The following is a 22,708-nucleotide window of genomic DNA, read 5'->3' as shown; positions in this document are numbered from 1 at the left end:
CTTGAGTGAGTGGACATGTTGCCAGAGTGCCCCGGCAGCAGCCAGGATTCGGGCGGGGACTGGGCGTGACCGGGCCGCGGATGTGGGCAGGGCCTTGATGGGGAGGAGCGGGCCCAGGGAGGGGCGGGGCTTGGGCCGGACAGGGGCGGGCCTAGGGCGGGACCGGATTTGTCTGCCAGAGCCGCCCAAGGCGGGAGGGAAAGCAAGGGGAGGAGGAGGGAGGGGACTTGGCAGCTCTAGCTCTGCTCCCGCGCACCCACGCCTAGCTGCTGCGCTTCGTGCCCCCCCCGGGCATGCGCCCCCTGCGCCCCAGGCCCCTCAGAGCCCTTACTTCCCCCCGGAGCCTCCCTAGAGCCCGCTGCTCAGGATGGGCGCCCTCGGCCCCACGCCACTGCCGCCGCCGCCACTGCCGCTGCTGCTGCTGCTAATGCTGGGTAAGCCCGGCCCCGGCCCCCGTATCCACGGGACAGGTGCCTGCCATCGGCCACCCAGCCTGGCCCTCCTCCCCGGCATTTCGTAGTCCCTCGCACCCCTTTTCTCCTTCTGGGGTGCCTCCAGCCTTCTTGGGTTCCGGCGCCCAGCTGCCCTTTGTGGCCACCCGCTGAGCCAAACATGGGCAGGGTGAGGGCTCCCAAGCTCTAGGCCTCAGGCTGGGGCATAGCCCCTCCGCCCTCACCCCTCCTTCCAGGTGTTGCCTCCAGGCACCGCCAGACTTCCGGGCTGTCCCCACTTATGAACTGGCATACTCAGGTCCTAGGGCGCATAGTGCGACTCCTCTCTACCCCAAACGCAGCTCAGGCCCGGCCTTGGGTGCCCGCCCTGCGTGGGCAAACACTGCCCGTCTTCATAATTGTCCTGGAGTTGGCCAGAGGCCCAGGGTCCGGCTCTGCCCACGATCTCTGAAGTAAGTCTCCCCTAATTGCCCCCTCCCCCAAAAAACAGTTCATTATCTGAGATTCGGGGGCAGTTCCTTCTCTCATTCCTATCTCCACCCTAGGCCGGTCCCTTTTTGCCTCTCTTCCCCTCTTCCAGATGCCACTTGGGTCTGCGGCCTCCCCCACCCCCACCTGGTCACACCCATTTAGTCCCAGCTTCCCGGCCTCAGGAGAACCAGGCTCCACGGAGACCAGTCCTGGGATCTCCAAGCACCCTGCGTTTGTGCCGCGGGGTGTGCATGGTAGGGTGTTCTGGCCACTCCTATGTGGCTATGTGGGATAGTGACAGTGGATGGATTTTGGCCTGAACTGGAGGACTTCCTGTAGGAGGTGGTTTGGGAAGGAATGTGGCATCTAGACAGTGAAAACTGTTTGTATAGGAGATTGAGCCCTTGGAAGAAGATGGTGTTGAAAGGGGTAGGCAAAGGGGTATTGTTGGTGGCTTTGGTGCCAGGATTTGGAGCTACTGTGGTCAGGGCAGAGGCTGATGGTCACCCTAGCTGCCTATTTCTAGACCAGAGCTCCAAGGTAGCACCAGAATGGCTCCACCTACTGCATCTCCATCTGCTGTGTAGAGCCTTATGCCCTATGGGGCTACGAAGAGCCCTGTCCTGGGGCCCTGGGTTGAGGCAGGAGGATGTACAGAGAGGAAGGAGCTGTGGGGCCCGGTTGCCTAGTACTTGGCCCATTTTCCCTAGTGGATAGCATGGAGCAGAGGAGATGGGGGGTGGGTGGAGAATTGTGGTTGGAAGAGAATCCTGTAGAGAGCATATGGGCATTGCACTTGATTCACAGATGTCATTATTGCACACATGAGGAAAATGAAGTTCTTTGCCCCAGAGAACTCATCTAGTGAGTGCTAGGGCCAGCATCTGAACCCAGATCACCGGAAAGCAGGCCTCTTTGCTCTCCCTCCTTTTGCAGTGGCTAACACAGAGGAGGGTGGGGCACTGGCTAGGGAGAGAGCTGTGTGTGGCAGCTGAATTTCCCAAGGCAGTGAGAGTGACTTTCCCATGGGGATCTCTAAGCATCAGCAGTTGTGGAGCCAGGAAGGTGGGAAGGGGCTGTTCCCAACAGAGTTGGCCCTGAGGCAGCTGCAGGGTAAGTGTCAGCTCTGCTGTCTCTGCCATCACCCTGATTATGAAATGAGCCTTGGGCAGGGCCCTCCTGAGTCACACACTTACTGTAAGAGCTGCTCCAGCGTGGAAATTGAGGTGGCTGGGAGGGTAAGAGCTGGAACCCCAAACTCCTGACTTCCATTCTGTGTTCTAACCAAAAACAAAACAAAAAACCCAAACCCACTGCCATAGAGTTGATTCCAACTCATAGCAACCCCCATTAGGTTTCCAAGGCAGTCAATCTTTATGGAAGTAAATTGCCCCATCTTCCTTCCATGCAGCTGCTGATGGGTTTGAGCCACCAGCCTTCTGGTTAGCAGTCAAAGGCCTTAGGTACTGTGCCACCAACTGACCATGAATTCACCTCATGACTCAACCGCAGGAAGAAGGGGCTTAGTGCCCAGCTCTAGGGCAGGAGAGTCAATGGGAGCTGTTCTGGAGAACTGGAGGGCAAAGTTTGACCATAGACAGCTGGGTATTTTCTGCCAGTCCCTGCAGAAAGGCCATGGGTATTCCCCCTGGGAGGCCTGGAAGTGACTCTGGATGGTGAGGTCAGTTCCCTCAGGCCTCAACTTGGAGTTTCCCCATTTCCTCCTTGGCTTTGTCCTTCTGCTAAGATGTGTGGAAATTATCCAGGGACTGTGTAAGATCTAGCTCAAAAGACTACTGCCTTACCTTTCTCATCTGTAAAATGGGGAAAATGAGCTGATCCAGCACCCCTTACATTCTGGAGTTCTGTGATCTTATCTAGAGGGGGCTGTGGAAGGAGAGAAGGAAGAGGCTGAGCCCTTAAGGCTGCCAGGAGTATCTTTGGGCTGGGTAGGGCATAAGGTGAGGGTAGAACAAAGAGGAAGAGAAAGAGATGGGAAGGGGCAGCTGGGGTTTTAGAGCCTCTCACAGAAAGGGAGCTATATGTTAATGAACACACCATATGCAAATGAAGGCTTTTGTTAGAAGACTGGGGGGAGTTGTGCCACAGCTGGGCAGGCACTGGGTTGGCAGGCATTGGGGGAAGGGAATCTCCTGCCCCGGGGGCCTGAGCAGAGCCGGGTTCTTATCCCAGGCGCCCCAGCTGCCTCTGTAGCCCCATCGGGTGGAGAAACAGTGAGCTCATGGCACAGCTGGGGGGGGAGGGCATTGTGTGGTGAGAACTGACTGGTCCTGTGCCCTGGCCCGACTCAGGCCATTGGCTCCATTGTCCAGAACCCCTGGCCCAGGTGACACAGCTGAGCCAAGCAACCTTCAGAGCAAGATTTTGTCAGCTCCCCTCAAGCAAAGGAGGGGGACATGTGTTAGAATTTTTCAGCCAAGAGTCTCTCTGGCCGGGCCTTGAGGGAGGAACAGTAGAAATGGGGCAGGGGTATGTGAGGGGTTGTGGTAAACATGGGTATAGCTGGAATAGAGGAACTGGTAAATTAGGAACCAGTGTGATCTTTTATGCCCTTAGGCACTCTCCTTTATTTAGTCCTCCAGAAATGGGATGTTTCTAAGTTCTGAGGCAAACCTGGGCCTATACCACCTCCTGGAGACCCAGGTGTTTTACCTCCCAGCATCCCTTCCCTGTTCTGAGAACAGGGCCCAAACTGTCTACCAACTTCCTCCAGACTTCCGTTCTCTTCACAAGCATGAGTCAGAATGGTGCTGGTACTGGGGGTGGAATGGGAGCCCCAAAACCAAAAAACCAAACTCACTGCCATTGAATTGACTCCGACTCATAGCGACCCCTCCTTGGGTTTCCAAGGTGTTATTTCTACTGAAGTAGATTGCCCAATCTTCCTTCCAAGGAGTGGCTGGGGGTTTGAACCACCAGCCTTCTGGTTAGCAGTCAGATGCCTTAGGCATTATGCCACCAGAGCTCCAAATGGGAGCCCAGGCATCCCCAACTCCTCATGCCCTTTTCTACAGGAGTTGCGTGCTGTGCCCGGGAGGTGCTGGTCCCTGAGGGACCCCTGTACCGAGTGATTGGCACAGCCGTCTCCATCTTCTGCAACGTCAGCGGCTACGAGGGCCCTGCCCAGCAGGACTTCGAGTGGTTCCTGTACAGGCCCGAGGCCCCAGAGGCTGCCCTGGGCATTGTCAGTACCAAGGACACCCGGTTCTCCTATGCCATCTTCGGGCCCCGCGTTGCCGCTGGCGAGGTGCAGGTGCAGCGCCTGCAGGGGGATGCTGTCATGCTCAAGATTGCTCGCCTGCAGGCCCAGGATGCTGGTGTTTATGAGTGCTACACACCCTCCACTGATGCCCACTACCTGGGCAGCTACAGCGGCAAGGTGGAGCTAAGAGGTACTGGGTCCTGGCGGTCAGGCCATACTCATCCTAAAGGCAGAAAGTCAGGGCTTGAAGAAGACCTGGGTAGCCTCCCTCAGATTTTTATCTGAAGAACCTGAGGCCCAGAGAGGTTAAGTGACTTGCATAAAGTCACTCAAGAAGTTAGTGGCTGGTCTAGAATCAAACCCTGATCTCTTCATTCCAGTCTACTGCTCTTCTTTTCATATCAGGCTGCCTCCTGGGAGAAGGCCCAGTGTCCTTGAACATTCCCTGATAGGGTGTAAAGTGGGATAGGTTCCAGGATTCAGATCTGGGGGGAAAGAGAGGAGGGAAAGTAGAGGTAGGGTAGGATGAGTTAGGCCGTGTGACATTCTTGCTTCTGAGAAGGAAGACAGAGCCACTTTACTGAGTATTTCAAACAGAGGGCAGTCCTGAAGATGAGGGTGGGTAGGTAATGGGCTGGTTCTATTAAATTCAAAAAGTATTTATTGAGCGTCTAGAGTGTGCAGGGCACTGTTGGGTTACAGAAAAAAAAAAAAAAAAAAAAAAAAACACATAGTCTTTGCCCTCTAGGAGCTCACAGTCTAGTCAGGGAAATAGGTTGTACACAGAGGAAACAATTATAAGGACTACCAGCCCCCAGCCCTCCCTCCTGCCCGCTGTTCTCCACAGTTCTTCCAGATATGCTGCAAGTGTCTGCTGTCCTTGGGCCCCGAGGCCGCCAGGCCCCAACCTCACCCCCTCGCCTGACTGTGCATGAGGGGCAGGAGCTGACCCTGGGCTGCTTGGCTAGGACGAATACACAGAAGCATACACACCTGGCAGTGTCCTTTGGCCGAGCTGTGCCTGAGGCGCCAGTGGGGCGAGCGACTCTTCAGGAGGTGGTGGGACTCCGGCCAGACTTGGCCGTGGAGGCCGGAGCTCCCTATGCTGAGCGTCTGGCTGCAGGGGAGGTGCGACTGGGCAAAGAGGGGACTGATCGATACCACATGGTGGTGGGCAGTGCCCAGGCAGGCGATGCAGGCACCTACCACTGCACAGCTGCCGAATGGATTCAGGATCCCGATGGCAGCTGGGCCCAGATCGGGGAGAAGAGGGCTGTCCTGGCCCATGTGGACGTGCAGACGTTGTGTGAGTGCCACCCCTCCCATAGTGGGACCTGGGAGGGATGCATCTCAGTGGGCATCATGGCCAGTCGGCACAGGTAGTCATCATCTGACTCTGGGGAACCTGTCATCCATGGGTGAGCAGCCCTCTTAGCATCGATTTCCTGTCTCCTCATGATGTGTTTTCTCTGCTCAGAAACTGGGTGTGAAAATAAGAGGGCTATGGCTAAGGGGTGAGATTCAGGCCCCTGGGTAGGAAGATAGTCATGCCTGGGAGTTGGGGGTCCCAGTAGGGGCAGACAGGAGGCCTCAAAGTTGTTGCTGTAAAGGAAGGATTAGGAGCCTAGGTGCCTCTCCTGACTTCATGACACCCCTTCCCCCTCCTGTTTTCCAGCTAGCCAGCTGGCAGTGGCAGTGGGGCCTGGTGAACGTCGGATTGGCCCTGGGGAGCCCTTGGAACTGCTGTGCAATGTGTCAGGGGCACTGCCCCCCACAGGCCGTCATGCTGCCTACTCAGTGGGCTGGGAGATGGCACCTGCAGGGGCACCTGGGCCTGGACGCCTAGTAGCCCAGCTGGATACAGAGGGTGTGGGCAGCCTGGGCCCTGGCTATGAGGGCCGGCATATTGCCATGGAGAAGGTGGCAACTAGGACCTACCGCCTACGGCTGGAGGCTGCCAGACCTGGTGATGCAGGCACCTACCGCTGCCTTGCCAAAGCCTACGTCAGAGGGTCTGGAGCCCGGCTTCGAGAAGCAGCCAGCGCCCGCTCGCGGCCCCTCCCTGTGCATGTGCGGGAGGAAGGTGAGAGGCCTTTGGTAGGTGAGAGGGTCAGGCTCATCAGCTACCTCCATCCCGCAGATCTCACAATCCTCTTCTTCCAAGATTGGGGAACTCCCTGGGTTCCCTGGAGTTTAATTGGACAGCACTTCTTCCTAGCCCCCATGCTCCCTGGCCCTTCACCCTCTAATGCATGCCCATTGTTCTACAGGTGTGGTGCTGGAGGCAGTGGCATGGCTTGCAGGAGGCACAGTTTACAGGGGGGAGACTGCTTCCCTGCTCTGCAACATCTCTGTGCAGGGTGGCCCCCCAGGGCTGCGACTGGCCACCAGCTGGTGGGTGGAACGACCAGAAGAAGGGGAGCTGGGCACTGCCCCTGCCCAGCTGGTGGGTGGCATGGGACAGGATGGTGTGGCAGAACTGGGAGTCCGGCCCGGAGGAGGCCCTGTAAGCATGGAGCTGGTAGGGCCCCGAAGCCATCGGCTGAGACTGCACAGCTTGGGGCCCCAGGACGAAGGCGTGTACCACTGTGCCCCCAGTGCCTGGGTGCAGCATGCAGACTACAGCTGGTACCAGGCAGGCAGTGCCCGCTCGGGGCCAGTCACAGTCTACCCCTACACGCATGGTGAGTGACTCATTACCCCCACCCTCCTCACTGCCTTCCTCCCAGCCCCATGCTCTATCCTTCCCTTTCTGTCTTCTGATCCTTCCCTTACTGTCCTCTCTGCCTTCTCATCACTCTGCCTCCTTCTCTTGAAAAGCCTTGAGAAATCAGTTTCAATCTTCAATACACAACTGCACCAGGGTCCTCCATGGTCAATATTGACCAAAATGCTGAGAGGGCGGGGAATGGGCCAGGCAGGAGCTGTCTGTGAGAGGGGAGGAGGTGGGTCCTGGGAACTTGATGGGGAAAGTGTTGAGAAACAAGGGTGGCAGTGGGTGGGGACAATGGCACGCCAGCTGAATGGAGCCATCTTCTCTCACCCAGCCCTGGACACCCTGACCATGCCCTTGCTGGTGGGTGCAGGGGTTGCCCTAGTCACTGGCGCCACCGTTCTTGGCACGATCACCTGCTGCTTCATGAAGAGGCTGCGCAAACGGTGATCCCTCCATTCCCAGGTGAGGGAGCAGAACCCCCCAGCCTGTCTTCCCCTGACCTCCCTTCCCCAAGTCCTGGAGGAGGAACATCCAGCTTGCAGTTCTGACCCACTGCCCTCCTGGGAGTCTGTTAACAGGGCGAGAGCCAGGAGGGAGTCCCACCCAGGGCTCGCTCTCCTTGGCTAACTCATGCACTCTCTCTCTCTCTCTCTCTTCAGTTCTTGCAGGTGTCAACTGTCTTCCAGTCCAGCTCCAAGCCCTCCTCTGGTTGCCTGGATACCCTCTTCCTCTGCCAGCTGCCCGCCCTTTAATTTATTTGACCTCTCCCCACCAAGAGTGGGAGGCATGGCTCCCATTCCCCACTCCTTCCCTCCCCAGTGGAGACCTCCCAGCCCCCTTCCTCTGGCCTTCTTCTCTTGGTCCCATACCCATCCCATTGGGAGGGCATTCCCTGTCCTAGAATTAGTTTTTCTAAAATGTGAATAAATTGTTTTTGTAATATCCAGGGTTGGCTGTGTCTTCCCTACCAAGAGGTTGGAAAGGGATGGGAGTGTGTAGCAGGGAGGTTGATGGGGGCTGACAACCTATTTGATACGACTCAGGCCTTTCTCACCACAAACACCATCTGGCCTCCTTGGGCCGTGCCACTCACCCCAGGAGGGGACACCTGGGTCCCATCTGCTGCCCGAGCTGTCAGCACTGAGCCTATTCCTGATTGGACTCTGACTGGGGAGAGGAGCACAGAAAGGGAGGCTGAGTTCCAGCTGAGCTTGTTCCCCTACCCTCTCCCAGCCTTCTCCTCTGTTAGAGGGCAGAGGCTTCCAGGGACAGGTCTTGTTCCCTAGACTCTTTCATATCACTCTGCATGTCTCTTTCTCTTGGTTGGGCTAGTCTTAGCCTGACTCCTCCCACTACAGCCTGAGGCTTCAGTCTCTTTCCTCCTGACTTTAATTAGACAGCAGAAGAAACGAGGCCCCAGAACACAATTGTCTGGGTGGTGGGGTCAGCAGCCTGGGGAAGATCTGTGTGTGCACAAAGCCCCTACATGCATCTGCCACCCGCTCTGGCTTCACCCCTCCTCCAGTGCCCCAAGGAGTCCCTGAATTTGTCTTTGCCTAAGGATGTTCTGATCCTAGAATTCTTAGCTGCACTGTACCACAAGAGCACCTATTCTACCTGCTTCAATTCCATTTTAAACATTTATGAGGAAACCTGAGGCCCAGAGTCATAGAGCTAATTAGTGGTGATGTCAGGACCAGAACCCAGGTCTCCTGCCTTTTGGTTCAGTGCTCTGCACTGTATAGTGGTGCTCTGAGCAGTGACTGAGTGGTGAGAGCTGTGGTGGGTTCTCAGTGACTTCAGGGGGGCAAACTGGTCCCATTCCAGGCTTAATTTTTCTGCATATTCAACAGCAATGGCTTAATTACAATGTAAAGGGATGTGCATATGGCTACCAAGAGACTCACCCTGTCCTGTCCAGGCTCCAGCTATTTGATAGAATTAAACATAAATGACTCCTCCCACCCCATCATTTGTTTTTTGAGAAACATCCAATGCCAGGGTTCAAGGACGTCATGTTTGACTAACAGTAACCCAAGTGGCCCTGTGACCTCAAGCCAAGATGTCCATGCTTAGACTGGAGGGAAGGGACTGGGCATTGGGTCCCCACTGATTGGACTCAAGCTAGGATGAGCTCCCTCCACAATGTCCTGCTTCTAAGAGGCACACTGCCCACAGGATCTTCTGCTTCCAAGACTGGAAAAGAGCAGACTGAGTGCTTTCCCCCAAGGGGCTCAGACTTTTATTAAAGGACGGGGGCATGTAGCCACGGCCAAGGAGTGGAAGTCTTTGCTGGGCCAGTGATGACGAAGGCTAGATCCCCTTGGAGGGCTGACACTTTCCTCCCAGAAGGCCAGCGTCAGGTCCCCTCGTTCCCTGCCCCTTTTCAACCTACTCTTGCTCTTCCCTCGCCACACTCACCATCCTGGGGGCTGCCCTTATTGGCTGGGATGTGATCAGGAAGGAGGTGGAGGTAGCATGGGAATATGTATCTACAAAGTCCTCAGTCACAGCTGGGCAGGGAGCAGATCCTAAACACATCCAGATGTCTGGACTCCTTTCTCACCTTCTCTTCCCCATTGACTCCTGCCTCTTAAGTCCTATAAAGGAGTTCCCTCTGGCCACTGATGCCTACCTGCTATGGTTCCCAGCACCTCCCCAGGGATCACTTCAAGGCTTCCTGACTGTTTCCTCCTTGTTATCTTGCTCACTCATTTCCCCAAAACACCATCTTCAGCTTGTCATGGCTCTGTTTCCACTTATAGTGGAGCTCCTGGGCCCAGAGTTGAATACCTCAGCCTGGGCTTCAGGATCCCCTTTGCCACACACCATCCACTGCATTTCACTGTTTCCCACCCTCCCCTCATATTCCCTAAGATCTTCAACTTTTCCTCAGCTGATATGCCTCACCACCTGATGGGACCTCCATCTTTGCTAGAGCTCTGGTTCTCAAAGTGTCATCCTCAGACTAGCAACATCCGCTTAACTGTGCCTTGCTCAATCCTTAGCTTTCTGATCGCCAAGAGCCCCACTCCCAGCTCTGAAAGGATTCTCAGATTCTCCAGAGTTGCAGTTCACACTATACTTACACACTGGCCTATGGTTCAATTGCTGCAAGCATATTTCTCTGTTTGTCCCATGTATAATATATTCCGAGGACAGGAACCAGGTGTCTGAATGTCCATACCAAATGGTGCCTGGGTCAGTGCAGTACCACTAGGCATCCAATCACTGATTTGAATGACTTTTCCCTCTTAAGAACCTCAGGACAAACTATGTTCTCCCAAGGGCCCCTGTATCCTAGTTCTAGGGACTTCATCTTTCCTGGTTCTTCTGCCTCCTCAGAACCTTTTCCTCTCCTCCCACCTCTACCTTGGCATCTGTGAGCTCTTGCTCCACTGTCAGAAAACAGCCATCCCTGGCTCTCCCCAGGCCCTGCTCTCCAGCTCCAGCATCCCCTCCATTGCCTGATCCTCTTTACAAGTGGATTAAGGTAATTCACACTCTCCTGAACCTCCCTGTAGTCTATTATCCTCCTATCTGTCTTAGTGGTGGGAAGGGGTCTGGAAGCCCCCCCTCCCCCATCTGTGCCCACCTTCATCTGGCTTTCTCTCCTCTGGCTCACCTTGGGCTACTGTGTCCAGTTAGGCAGGTGTACCATACACAGAGGAGGTAAGTGGGGCTGAGATCCAGGCCACACTCTGCTCCCCAATCCATGCACTGTGGGTTGGGACAGCGTCTGACTGGAGGAAAAGGGTGCCTTTTGGGATTTCCATAAATATGCTCTAGGGGTAAGTGGCAGCCCTGAGTACGTCACCTGTATGTCAGTCCATTCACCTACCCACCACCACCTGTCCCTAGCTGCTACCACCTTTCCCTCCAACCCCCTATAAGCCCTCCTCTGCCCATCCATAAGCAGATGTGAAGGTCAAACACAGAAAGGCTGGTATGTTCACCCATCCCCACATCTCTGTTCTGAAATCATGACCCCTTGCTCTCCATTCGATCTTACACTCAAGATTCTGAGGGGCCCTCTCTAGCTTTAGCACTTCCCCAGAGACCTTGCCTGCCTCCTCCTCCACCTCCCATAACCAGCTCCCCAGGTACCTGTGTCTGGCCTCCTGCCTGCTGCAGGGGATCTAGAAGAAACTGGTCACATCTTGGACTCACTCTCCGGGGGTGGCAGGCAGCCATTTTGCTCCTTGTCAGCCCCTGTACCCCCACCTGACCCCTCTCCTGAGCCCTCCTCCTCCACCTTCTCATCCAGCCGGCTGGGGATCGACCAGTAGAGGTGGGCATCAAGGCGGGCTGCGGCCTCGGCCAGCTCCCGGGCACTGCATGAAGGTGTGGGCACCTCAAAGGTCTCATGGAAGCTGGCATAGTCCACCTCGTAGAAGCCGTCCTCCAGGGTCAGTACTGATGTGAAGCGGTGACCCCATAGCACCTCATCCACCAGGTAGGAGCTCCGAGCTTGGCATGTCATTCCTGGGGGCAGGAACATGAGTCAAGGGGGCTCCAATCCCAAGCTTCCCTCTCCTGCCTCTCATTCCACCCTAAGCCCAGCACTCTTCCTTCCATTTCCTGCCCAAGGGCCCCACTCCTTGGCCCAGCCCCTTCTCTCCACTTCCCAGCCCCTGCTTTTGTTCAGCTCCTTTTCCTCCATTTGCCCCAACTCCTCTTAATTCCCAGCCACAGTCTCCTCTCTTCTTCACTGATGATGCCAGGGATCTGGCCATTTGCTACTGAAAACAGAGATTAACCTTGAAATTGACTTTAGGGACCAGCTCTGTTGGCATAGTGCCTAAGGCATTTGACTGCTAACCAGAAGGCTGGTTGTTCAAACCCACCAGCCACTTCTCGGAAGGAAGGTTGGGCAATATACTTCCATAGTGATACTGCCTCAGAAACCCAAGGAGGGGTTGCTATGAGTAGGATCCGACCCAATGGCAGTGCGTTTGGTTTTGATTTTAGTACTGCAACTTCCTACTCCACCAGGGTTCCCCACTGGACCATCTCCAACAGTGAGCATCGAGCTTCTGCGTGATCACCTCCCAGGATTGAGAGCTCACTACCTCACAAGGAGCCCACTCCTTGGTGTGACAGCTCTAATCAGTGGATTGTTCTTTATACAGAACTAAAATCTGATTCATGTTATTTCCACCCATTGGTTTGATCCTCCTGACATATGATACCCCTTCAAGTGTCTGAAAGGGGAGTCTCAAGTTCCCTCATGTCTTATCTTCACCAAGCTGACCATCCCTGGTTTTTCCTGAATCATTCTTCCTTTGACCTGATTTCCCAAAATTTCACCTTTTGCATTACAAACCAGAATGAGCCAAGAAGGACCACTTTTAGGGCTATGAGTGTGATAAACACCCCAACCGTGGCCTGATCCATGCATAAGAGGAGGCCCAACACCCCTATTCTGGTCATGATGCTTTAGTTAATAAGGCCAAGATTCCATTACATAATTGTTTTTGGAAGCTGCATCACATTGCTACAGCATCAAGCCGGTGGCCAACTAAACCCCCAGATCTTTTTTACCAGAGCTCTTCCATGCTGTGCTTACATAAGTGATTTTTTTTAAAAAGCCTAAATGTAGAATTTTATATTTATTCCTTTTAAATGTCATCTTGTTGGTTTTTAGCTCAATATTCTTGCCTTTCAACAGCAAGCAAGTAATCCTGACTCTCTCACCAAAAATATTAACCATCCTTTGCAGCTTTGTCTCTCTAGATAAATCAAACAAGCTCCCATCCCTATCTTCTCCACCCTTCCCTCCCCAGCCCTCCTTGGCCTGTCTTCCCTGTCAGATGGGCACACTCACAGGACAGGGCAGTCTCCTCCTATCCCAGGGTCTCTCCCCTAGCCCATATCCACCTCAGAACAAGGTGAGGGGCGGGGGTGAAGAGTAAACATTAGCTAACCAGACCCTGGCTCTCATCTCCCTGCACTGAGACATCTTGGGGACACTGGTATCCTTTGTTCCTGTGGTGGAGGCTGGAATAGGAAGCACCTGGTGGGGGAGGAGGAGAAGAAAAGGCAAAAGGGACACTGGGGATCCAAAGGGAAGAGAGGTCTGCACACGAGTTTCCCTGTAAGGAAAGAGGCCTGCCTATGATACTGGCTAAAAAGGGATGACGAAGAGGACAAAAAGATGGGGGGAGCTGTGGAAGTGAGGGAAGAATGGGGGACACTGAGGCAGAGAGAGGTGAAACAGGCTCAGCTTGCAGCGGGGCAGGGAAGAATTTGAAGGCAGCAGTTTCTCAGAGAGGACAATAGGGGGCAACAGAAACTCACCAGTGACAGGAACTGCAGGGGCCCCTAGTGGGCCTTTGGTTCTACACCTAAAGTTTTCTTCATCTCCTACCACAAGATCTCAAATCCTAAAGACTAGTCTTTTCCTAACTGCTCCCAAACCCTGGCCTGAATTGGAGGTGCTTGTCATTACAAGGGAGTTGCCAGTTTCTTACAGGAACGTGCTAAAAATGCTAAGATCATCTAATTCCCTTGATAGTGGAAGCTTCCATGGAAGGGCAAACTTCCCCAAGGTCCAACCTGGGAATAACTCAAGCCATGGAAAACCCTCACCACCAAATCCCAAGAGCCCAGACTTCTCAGCAATGAGAAGAACCTAATCTTTCCTTCCAGCCCTGGACCACTAAACACTGAGGCCAGACTGCCTGTGTCCAATCCAGGTGCTGCCTGCCACTTACTAGCTTATAATTGTGGACAATGTACTCAACCTTTCGTCGGGGCAATCTCATCTCTGAAAAATGAACATAATATAGGGTTGCTTTTAGGATTAGATTAACTCATATGTATAAAGAACTTTAGAATCCTGCATGACAGAGTAAGCACTCAATGTTAAGTGCCTTTGAGGCAATTTTTAACTCAGAATGACAGGAGAAAGGAGCTCTGGTAGCGTAGTGCCTAAGGGACTTGACTGCTAACCAAAAGGCTGGTGGTTCAAACCCACCAGCCACTCCTCGGAAGGAAGGTTGAGCAATCTACTTCCCTAGTGATACAGCCTTGTAGACACAAGGAGGAGTCGCTGAGTTGGGTCCGACTTGACGGCACATTAACAACAATGACAGGAGAAGATCTTTCTCCCAGAGCCACTAGATGAGTTCCAGCCACCAACCTTTACCAGTTACCAACTGAGCACTTAACCACTGTGCCACCAGAGCTCTTAAGCACTCAACGAGTCTTAGCTATCTTCATTACCCAAACAAAACCCATTGCCCTGGAATGGATTCTGACTCCTAGCAACCCTATAGTACTGAGTAGAATTGCCTCATAAGGTTTCCAAGGCTATACATCTTTACAAGAGTAGACTGCCACATCTTTCTCCCACAGAATGGCTGATGGTTTCCAACCGCCAATCTCTCAGCTCCTAGCCAAGCACTTTAACCACTGCAGCACCAAGGCTCCTTGCTATTATTATTCTTTCTGATTTCAAGTGACATCTCTCTGCCTAAGGCCCCAAGTCAGGGCTATTTCACAGTTTGCTCTTGGCCTCTGCTAGGTCCTGTCCAGCCCTCCTTCCAGGTGTCCCATCTCATCTCAACCTCCAATCTTGCACCAGTTTCCCCATCCATCCCCCCTCCTCACCATGCCCCTCTACTTGTCTCTGCCTTCCTCAGCCCTGCCTCTTGCCCCAACTCTAGCCCCCGTCCACCCTTCGCCCCTCCCAGGACCGGCCCGCACCCGTGGCTTCCACCATGCCCTCGAGGATAACAACGATCTCGAAATCGTCCCTCTCAAGGGCGCGGCGCGAAGCCTCCCAAAAGGGGCTGGCGGCGTCGATCTCGTGGCTGATGACTAGCGGCGAGACGAGGAAGAGGCGGTCGTCGCCCGTGTCGAAGCCCACGCTGAGGTCGGTCTGGTGCAGCGGGATGAATTCGCCTTCCAGCGTCTGCCGTGAGCGGATAAGCTTGGCGCGGATGGAGGCCTCGACTATGTGCGAGGAACGCAGGTCGCCCACGCGAAACATGAGGCAGAGGCGCCCGTCGCGCAGTGACACCACTGCGTGCGAAGAGAAGACCAGCGTGGCGGCGCGCTTGTTGGGCTGCGAGATCTTGACAAACATGCAGCCCACCATGAAAGCGTTCACCATGGAGCCCAGGATGGCTTGCAGCAGCAACAACACGATGCCCTCGGGGCACTGGTCGGTGATGACACGGTGCCCGTAGCCGATGGTGGTCTCCGTCTCGATGGAGAAGAGGAAGGCCGCCACGAAGCCGTTGAGGTTGTTGACGCAAGGTGTCCATGCTGTGTCCTCTAGGTGCTCCAGGTCGCCGCGACCGTAGGCGATTAGCCACCAGATGGCGCCGAAGAAGAGCCAGGTGAGCGCGTAGGCGAGCACGAAAAAGAGCAGGCTGAGGCGCCACTGCAGGTCCACGAGCGTGGTGAAGAGGTCGGTCAGGTAGCGGTATGTCTCGCGCACGTTGCCCTGCTGCACGTTGCAGCGGCCATCCTTCTCCACGTAGCGCTGCCGGCCGCGGCGGCGCGGCGGTTCCTCCGGCCCGGGTGAGAAGGCCGCGTTCTCCTGCGCCATGGCGGCTGCGTCAAGGCGAAAGCCACGGGCGCCGGGGGCGCTCTGGGGGCCCGGGCTGCAGCCACGCGGGGCCCCACCTTCGGCGCCTTGGCGGCGGCAGTGATCCTAAAGGAACTTAATAAAGGTTTGTTGAATTAATGAACCCGCCAGACAAGAGGAAGGCCCAGCACCAATTGCCTGGGGGTCCCTGAGAGCATCTCCGAGCCTTAAAGTCTGCTGCGTCAGTAGAATGGGAATAATATGTATACCCCGAACTGTCCCCCTACCTCAGAAAGTTTTAGGATGAAAGAGGGTGATGTATGTGAATTGGGTAGTGTAATACAAGTTCAATTATTCTTTTTAGGAGGAGGTACCAGAGATCTGTATCCCACCAACTCAGTTTCCTGAAGTCCTTAGACTATGAGCTTATTGGAGGCAGACGCAGTCTTCTTGTACTATGTGTACTTTCTGCACTAAAGACTTCCCTCACTCCTTCCCTGGCTGATGTCAGTGCAGTCTCGTAATCCCTATTCCCACCACTCAACTCACTCTTTTGAGACTCACCCCAAGATTGATGCACTGGATCTCTTTCCCACTTTTACCTCCCTCACCTCATTCACTCCACTCCTCTTCCCCAAATCTTCCTCCTCTCAACAAGCTTACATAGTAGAAGGAACTGGAAGTTTTAGGAAGCAAGTGAAAAATCTCCAGTGGGCAAGGGTCAGACGTTCCCACACTACAAAATTCCCACTGGACATCCTCCTAACCATGATCACTGCTGCCCCATCTCCCCAGGTTCTTTCCTCTGTGGCGACAACAGTGGTTTGAGAATGGGGAGAGGGACTGGGGGGTGTGGGAGCAACACAGCCTGGGAAAGGGAGCACAAAGTTCCTTAAGAGTTGGGTTTATATCCCTCTAGGAGCTCTGGTGGCATAATGCCTAAGGCATTTGACTGCTAACCAGAAGGCTAGAGGTTCAAACCCACCAGCTACTCCTCGGAAACAAGGTTCGGCAATCTACTTCCGTACTGATACTGCCTTGGAAACCCAGGGAGGGGTCGCTATGAGTCGAATCCGACTCCACTCCACAGCAGTGGGTAGTATCCTACTCTTTGTGAGAGACATTAAATCCAATAAAGTGAAGCACTAAGCATTCACATTTACTTCCCCACCTCCTCCGGTTCTTTTCCTGTTAGCCTCCTACTTCCTAGTGACTACCCTAATGCCAGCCCCTCCCACCCACCATGTGCTCCAAAGCCCACACTCAAATCGAAGCCCACCTGAATTTGCTTTAAATTTTTTCCCCTGAGTATCTCTTTGGGCTGCAGTCTGTCCTGAGAGAGGCTGAGAGCCCTTCCCTAGGCACCACAGGACACCAGGGAGTATGGACCATAAAAAGAAAAGTCTAGAATAAGGATTCTGGACTCTTTGACCTTTCTTTCTCTTCCCTGGGAATTGCCCTTCCTCTCCTCCCCCAATTTGAGGGCCTAGCTGGGGGTGACATAAGAATCACAGATGGCCTGGATATTTGACCAGGTCCTGGAGAGAAACTGCCTGGATATGCAACTCTAAACCCAGCCTTCTAGCACTGAAGTCCTGGAGTGAGGTACTCTAGCCAAACCTTTGGGATGTGTGCATATTGGGATGGAGGGCAAAAGGAGAAACCAGAGGTAACTGGGACTTTAAGGGTACCTCCCATGTTTATTTTCCAGGAGTTGGGGACACAGGGTCCAGTAGCCCTATTGCAATGATAGATTAGGATCTTCCCCTCCCCTGATGCCAGACCTCCTTTTCCCCTCCCAGCACTTCAGGATGCTCTCAGGAAATGATGTCTAAGCACTGACTGGCCCAGAGGCCCCAAGTCACACAGAAAAGTACCAGGGTCCAAATCATCTTAGCTTCAGCCCCCGGTGGGCCTCCAGATGTTCTCTCAGGGTCTTAGGTAATCAGATCCCCAGTCTGCCTGCCTAGACTCTCATTGCCAGTTGTGGGAATGGAACCTTGTGGTCTATTACTCTCCCCAGAACACTTTCTGTCTCCATTGCTCCAGCAAGCTGCAAGCTGCGTGACTCTTATTTTGATTTTGTCCCATCTCCTGTCTTCTTGGATGGGGACTACGTATTTTCTTAATGGGGAAGGAAAGATGTGAAATCGTTGCCTCTTTCCCAGGATCAAGAACTCAATTTCTGCATCTTACCTCCATCGATTCCAGTTCCTCCAACCTACTCCTCCTCATTCCTTGTGCATGCTGTGAGCCCCTTCCAAAGACCCCAGGACCAGGTTTTCCTGAGCCACTCTCCCTCCCTGTGGGAAGAGTGCTGAGCAGCAAAGAGGCTTATTTTCTGGAAAAAGACCTGGTGAAAACTCCCTTTTTCCCAAAGCCCCACTTGCCTTGGAAATGGGGGCCTAAACCCCAAGTCCCCCGCAACTCAACTCACAGCACGTGGAGAGGAGTGTAGCCGGCAGCAGAGACCCCTGGGGGATAGCATCCATGCCCCTGACACAGCCCCACTCCTGGACTCCCTTGGAGGGTGGGAGCTGGACACTGATGTTTCTCCTAAATGTAGCGGCAGCTCTGACTAGGACTTGCTATCTGTGTCATCCCTACTTCCCAGGCTCCCCTGCTTCTCTCTTGTTTCCACAGCAACCAGTCTGGCGACAGCTCCACAGCATCCCCTCCCTTCCCTGGTCCTGGGTACCACTAGAAGCTGATCTACATGCCACAGCTATTTTTAGCCAAATTCCCTCCTCCTGGACAACTCAGAGCTCGCCTCCTCACCCCCTTAGGAAAAAAATAAAAGAAGGAAAATAAAAGCTGGCATGCTGGTTCTTTACTAAGAAGCTTCTTGCCCTGGGAAAAAAATGGGCTGTAGTGGGTTTGGGAATAAGGAGTTTGGTTTCCTGGGGATTCAGGTTCCATATGGTAGATGACAGCTCATCACCTCCAATTGGAGATTCTGGGGGCAGGTGCTGCTTCTGAACCAGGCCCATCATCACAATCTCCATTTTCAGAGACTACTTTGGCCCAGAAGGAGATAGCTAGAGGGAAAAGACACCTACCTGAAGAAGGGATGTGAAACTGATGCCCCTATTCCAGGATAAAGGACTGAGGGTTCTACTCTTAGTCATTTGCAATGTCACCCATAGGAGTCACTTCTCTTCCCAGATCCACAGTTATTCAATCTATCACAGGATGTGGGTCCATGCAGATAATTCCTTTCTGCCTACTTCACAGGATGTGCAAATCAAATGAGGCAAGATAAATAGAAGGGCTTTGAAATGTATTTTGTTCATAGTAAAATGCCTAGAGACAACTCAGATGTCCAACAGAGGGAAAAGTCTTGTCTAGGACTTATTAACTATTCATTCAACAAACTTTTATGTGGCCCAGCAAAATAGCAGGCAATGTGCTAGGTGAAGGTGGTTACAGAAATGAATAACAAGCCCATGGAGGGCTCATGATCTAGGGGAGAAAGATACATCATCATCATCATAATTATGTATTAAGCATTAGCTATGAACTAAATTCATGTCTCCTTTAATCACCAGGACAGCTCTGTAAGATGGGCATTATTGTTCTCATTTATAGATGAAAAAATGAAAACTGAGAATGGTTAAGTGATTTACAAAATATCTCTGGCATTGGGCAGAGGTGTATACTCACACCTCTGTATACTCATGTTCTCACAAAGTTACACTGCATCCGTAATACAATATCTGTGGCATAGCAATAGGTTACTGTAAAGTCATTCAAATTACTGTGTTCATGTATGTGAATGTGTTTATGGACACTGTTAAATTTAAAAAGCAGAGCATAACATGTTCTTAGAAATTGATCATAACTGAATAGAAACAGCTGGAAGGGCACAGCTGATAAAAAAATTATTTGGAGAAATAGCTGAATGTTCATTTTCTTCTGGGGAAGTAATTAGAATCAGAGAGTGGTACACAAATGCAAGGTGGTATTGTAATTGGTATTATTATACCCAACATATTGATCTATTCTCCAGATTCCTTGAAGTTGGATCAAGAAGATAGGAGGTAGAAGAGCAGGAATAAGTAGAAAAGGACACTGGAGGGTTGGATGTTCCTGGAATGAACTGGCAAGGCGGGAAAGCCAGTACTGAGTGATATAAGCTTGAGAAGTGATGACCTGGGTTCCAATCCCAACTCTGTCTGTTACTAGCTGGGTTACTTTGAGCAAGTTACTGGTTTCTTCGTCTAAAAAAATGAGAATAACAGTATTATCCGTCTCTTGGGGTGGTTGTGAGGAGGAGATAAGGCCATGTGTGGTACATGATAAGTACAGGTAGTCCTTGATTTAGGACGTATTCAAGTTAAGATAAACCACATTTAAGACCATCCAGTTTTGTTTGTTTGGTAGTTTTTGTACATCTTATTATTGGTAATGAGAACTACATACTATATTGCAGTGTATGATTTGTTGATATTATCATTCTCATGCCAATCCCTGAAGGCAAATAAAGATTGGATTTATAAAGATATTGATAATAAAAGGCAATAATGATGAAAACTTGTTTTAAAAATGAGATTTTCAGCTGATGTCAGAACTGACTTATTAAGCAGTTGTTGAAATGGAACCTGTTTTAAGTTGTTGTTCTGTGCCTTCAAGTCGACCCCAACTCATAGTTACCCCTCCTTGGGTTTCTGAGGCAGTATCACTCCCTCCTTGGGTTTCCGAGGCAGTATCACTACGGAAGTAGGATTGCCCAACCTTCCTTCCGAGGAGTGGCTGGTGGGTTTGAACCGCCAGCCTTCTGGTGAGCAGTCAAGTGCTTTAGCCACTATGCTACCAGAGCTCCTCTGTTGTAAGTAGACTACTTCTATTCAGTAAATGCTAGAGGCTATCTTCCTTCTCCTCTTCATTATCAAGGTCATCCCAGGGACCTTCTGAAAGCCCCACCCAGGGTGTGCTGCCTTCCTCTGTTCTGGCACCACCCAGTGAGACCTGCAGGGGGCGCTCCCTGCACACTACCCTCTTCTCCCCAGCCTTCTTCCCCATGTTTCTTGTTCCAAGTGGAAATATCGAGTTTTCAGCCTGAGATTGGCATCAGGAAGGCTGTTAAAGCCCCAGTCAACATCCCCGTCTCCTGGGCCTGGTCCTGTCACCCGAGCCTGGGGACTGCTAGCCTGCCCTTCTCTGTCCTGCCAAGCAGCTGCTCACATTGGTTCCACTGTGCCAGGAGCTCAGGGAAAAGAAATCAAACTCCTGGGCAAGAACTCATTTGCATAGAGCTGGCCCCATTTCCTGGAGGGGAAATCACAGGGCTGGCAGAGCCCTCCAGAAGATGTTCTCAGCCAGTCTCCTGTGTCCGTCCAGGCTACCTTTGAACCCAGCCTTACTGACAAGCAGGTAGACCACCACTCCCCCTTGCAGGATATATTAATCCTGCAAGTCCAAGACTTTGTTATCTAACCTCAACTCCTTGTTTATCACTGAACTTGGATAGAGACATAGGGGTGAGGAAGCTTTCTTAGGTACCAGGATACAGAAAAATAGGCAAGTTTGTAGCTTTCAGGTCTTAATGAATGAAAGAAAGAAAATTTACAAGGAGTCAGCAAAAATATCAGTATAGTCGTAATGATGGGAAATTGGATTTGGGATTGGAGAATGTTGAGGGCAGGAAAGGCACAGCTAGGACCATTGCTGGCCTTTAAAGAACCTTGGTACAAAATAGAAAAAGGTTTCCCCTCTGGGCAGATGCACTACTTATGACATACAGCTGGGAGAGCAGGTGATACCTTTGGCCAAAAAAAAAAAAAAAAAAAAAAAGTTCCTTTCCTCCAGTAGACATAATTCTGAGCCAAAGTGCAAGAATTGGCAAGCTTAATCCAGGCTACAGTTCAGGCCTCAACTTGCCCCCTCAGTGGATGCCTTTGTGTAGTACACAAACTATACAACTGTATGTGGTAGCCCTGGGATCAGCAAACCTGAGAAGGCTTCCTTGGGGAAGATTAGGAAACTTCTTGGGCAAAAGCTTGGAGATAGGAGACTAAGCATGATGGAAAGACAAGAGATGATTGAAGATAGAGCTTAATGGAGCAGGGAGGCCACCTGGTAGATTGTTGTTGTTGTTATGTGTTATGTCGACCCCAACTCATAGTGACCCCTCTTTGGGTTTCCAAGGCAGTATCACTATGGAAGTAGATTGCTCCATCTTCCTTCTGAGGAATGGCTGGTGGGTTTGAACCACCAGCCTTCTGGTTAGCAGGCAAGTACATTAGGCACTATGTTACCAGAGCTCCTACCTGGTAGATTATAAGAGTATATATCAGTTCAAGAGAGATGGGGTCTTAGAAATCTTGAAGCAGAGGAGGGATATGATTGAAACAGAGGCTGTGGTAAATGACTATAGCTGGAGATTAGAGTGAAGTGGGAGAGAAGCAGAGCACCAGTCCAGGACAGACAAAGCGCCAGCTGGGTTCCTGAGGCTAAGGAACTTGATGGCCTGCTGGCTGTTTTCAGCAGAGCAAGAGGATCAGAAGCCTTTTCATGCACATGTCTATCTTGCTTTACAGAAGGGGTGGATATAGATTGAGATTTAAATGTCATATGGTGTTTAGAAGGAGCTCTGGTGGCATAGTGCCTAGGGCATTTGACTGCTAACCAGAAGGCTGGCAGTTCAAACCTACCAATCACTCCTCAGATGGAAGACTAGGCAATCTACTTCCACAGAGATACTGTCTCAGAAATCCAAGGAGGGGTCACCATGAGTCGGAACCAACTTGATGACAGTGAGGTGTCTTTTTTTTTTTTAATGGTGTTTAGAAGTGGTCCAGTTTTAGCCTTATTACAGGTGAGGAATGGGTCCTGAGAGGAGCCAGGACTAAGCACCAGTCCTCCTGACTCTTGATTCCTGGTCATTTCTTCATTCTCTGTTGTTTCCCTCCTACCGCAGTGAATTGTTGATGGAATTTGTATCAATTGGACCCAACTGGAAAGGTACTAGAGGAGTCACCTAGTTAAAGAAATGATTTATTTATTTTTTAAGGGATAGAATCTTGTAGTGATATGATTAAGTTCTCTTAACTTATATGGCTAATAAATGTAAATTCATGTACATTGCATTTACTTAAAGGAGGTGATATACCTAAATAATGATCCACTAGTGACTGGAGAAAAGAGTCCTGGTGGTGTAGGGCCTAAGGCATTTGATTGCTAACCAGAAAACTGGCCGTTCAAACCTATCAGCTACTCCATGGAAGGAAGACTGGGCAATCTACTTTTGTAAAGATTTACTGCCTTGGAAACCCAAAGAGGATTGCTATGAGTCGTAATTCGACTTG

At 52.0% G+C, this 22,708-nt stretch overlaps 2 protein-coding genes across 2 annotated transcripts; one reads left to right on the top strand and one right to left on the bottom strand.

The window, feature by feature from the left end:
• Positions 1-367: 367 nt before the first annotated feature.
• Positions 368-7,309, top strand: IGSF8 (immunoglobulin superfamily member 8). Its single transcript, XM_007947700.2, has 6 exons — positions 368-434; positions 3,959-4,336; positions 4,994-5,452; positions 5,822-6,229; positions 6,417-6,830; positions 7,194-7,309. Exons 1-6 carry the CDS (start codon positions 368-370, stop codon positions 7,307-7,309), a joined length of 1,842 nt encoding a protein of 613 aa, XP_007945891.1.
• Positions 7,310-11,015: 3,706 nt separating this feature from the next.
• KCNJ9 (potassium inwardly rectifying channel subfamily J member 9) lies at positions 11,016-15,422 on the bottom strand. The gene is made up of 2 exons (XM_007947699.2): positions 14,573-15,422; positions 11,016-11,347 (listed from the first exon to the last, which is right to left on the bottom strand). The coding sequence occupies exons 1-2, from the start codon at positions 15,420-15,422 to the stop codon at positions 11,016-11,018; spliced, it is 1,182 nt and encodes a 393-aa protein (XP_007945890.1).
• Between the last annotated feature and the right edge of the window lie 7,286 nt (positions 15,423-22,708).

This window comes from Orycteropus afer, unplaced genomic scaffold (assembly GCF_000298275.1).
Source record: "Orycteropus afer afer isolate SDZICR_OR568_19922 unplaced genomic scaffold, OryAfe1.0 scaffold00193, whole genome shotgun sequence".
Lineage (NCBI taxonomy): Eukaryota > Metazoa > Chordata > Mammalia > Tubulidentata > Orycteropodidae > Orycteropus > Orycteropus afer.
Note: the sequence above shows the minus strand (reverse complement) of the source record. Positions and strands in the feature narration are given on the sequence as shown.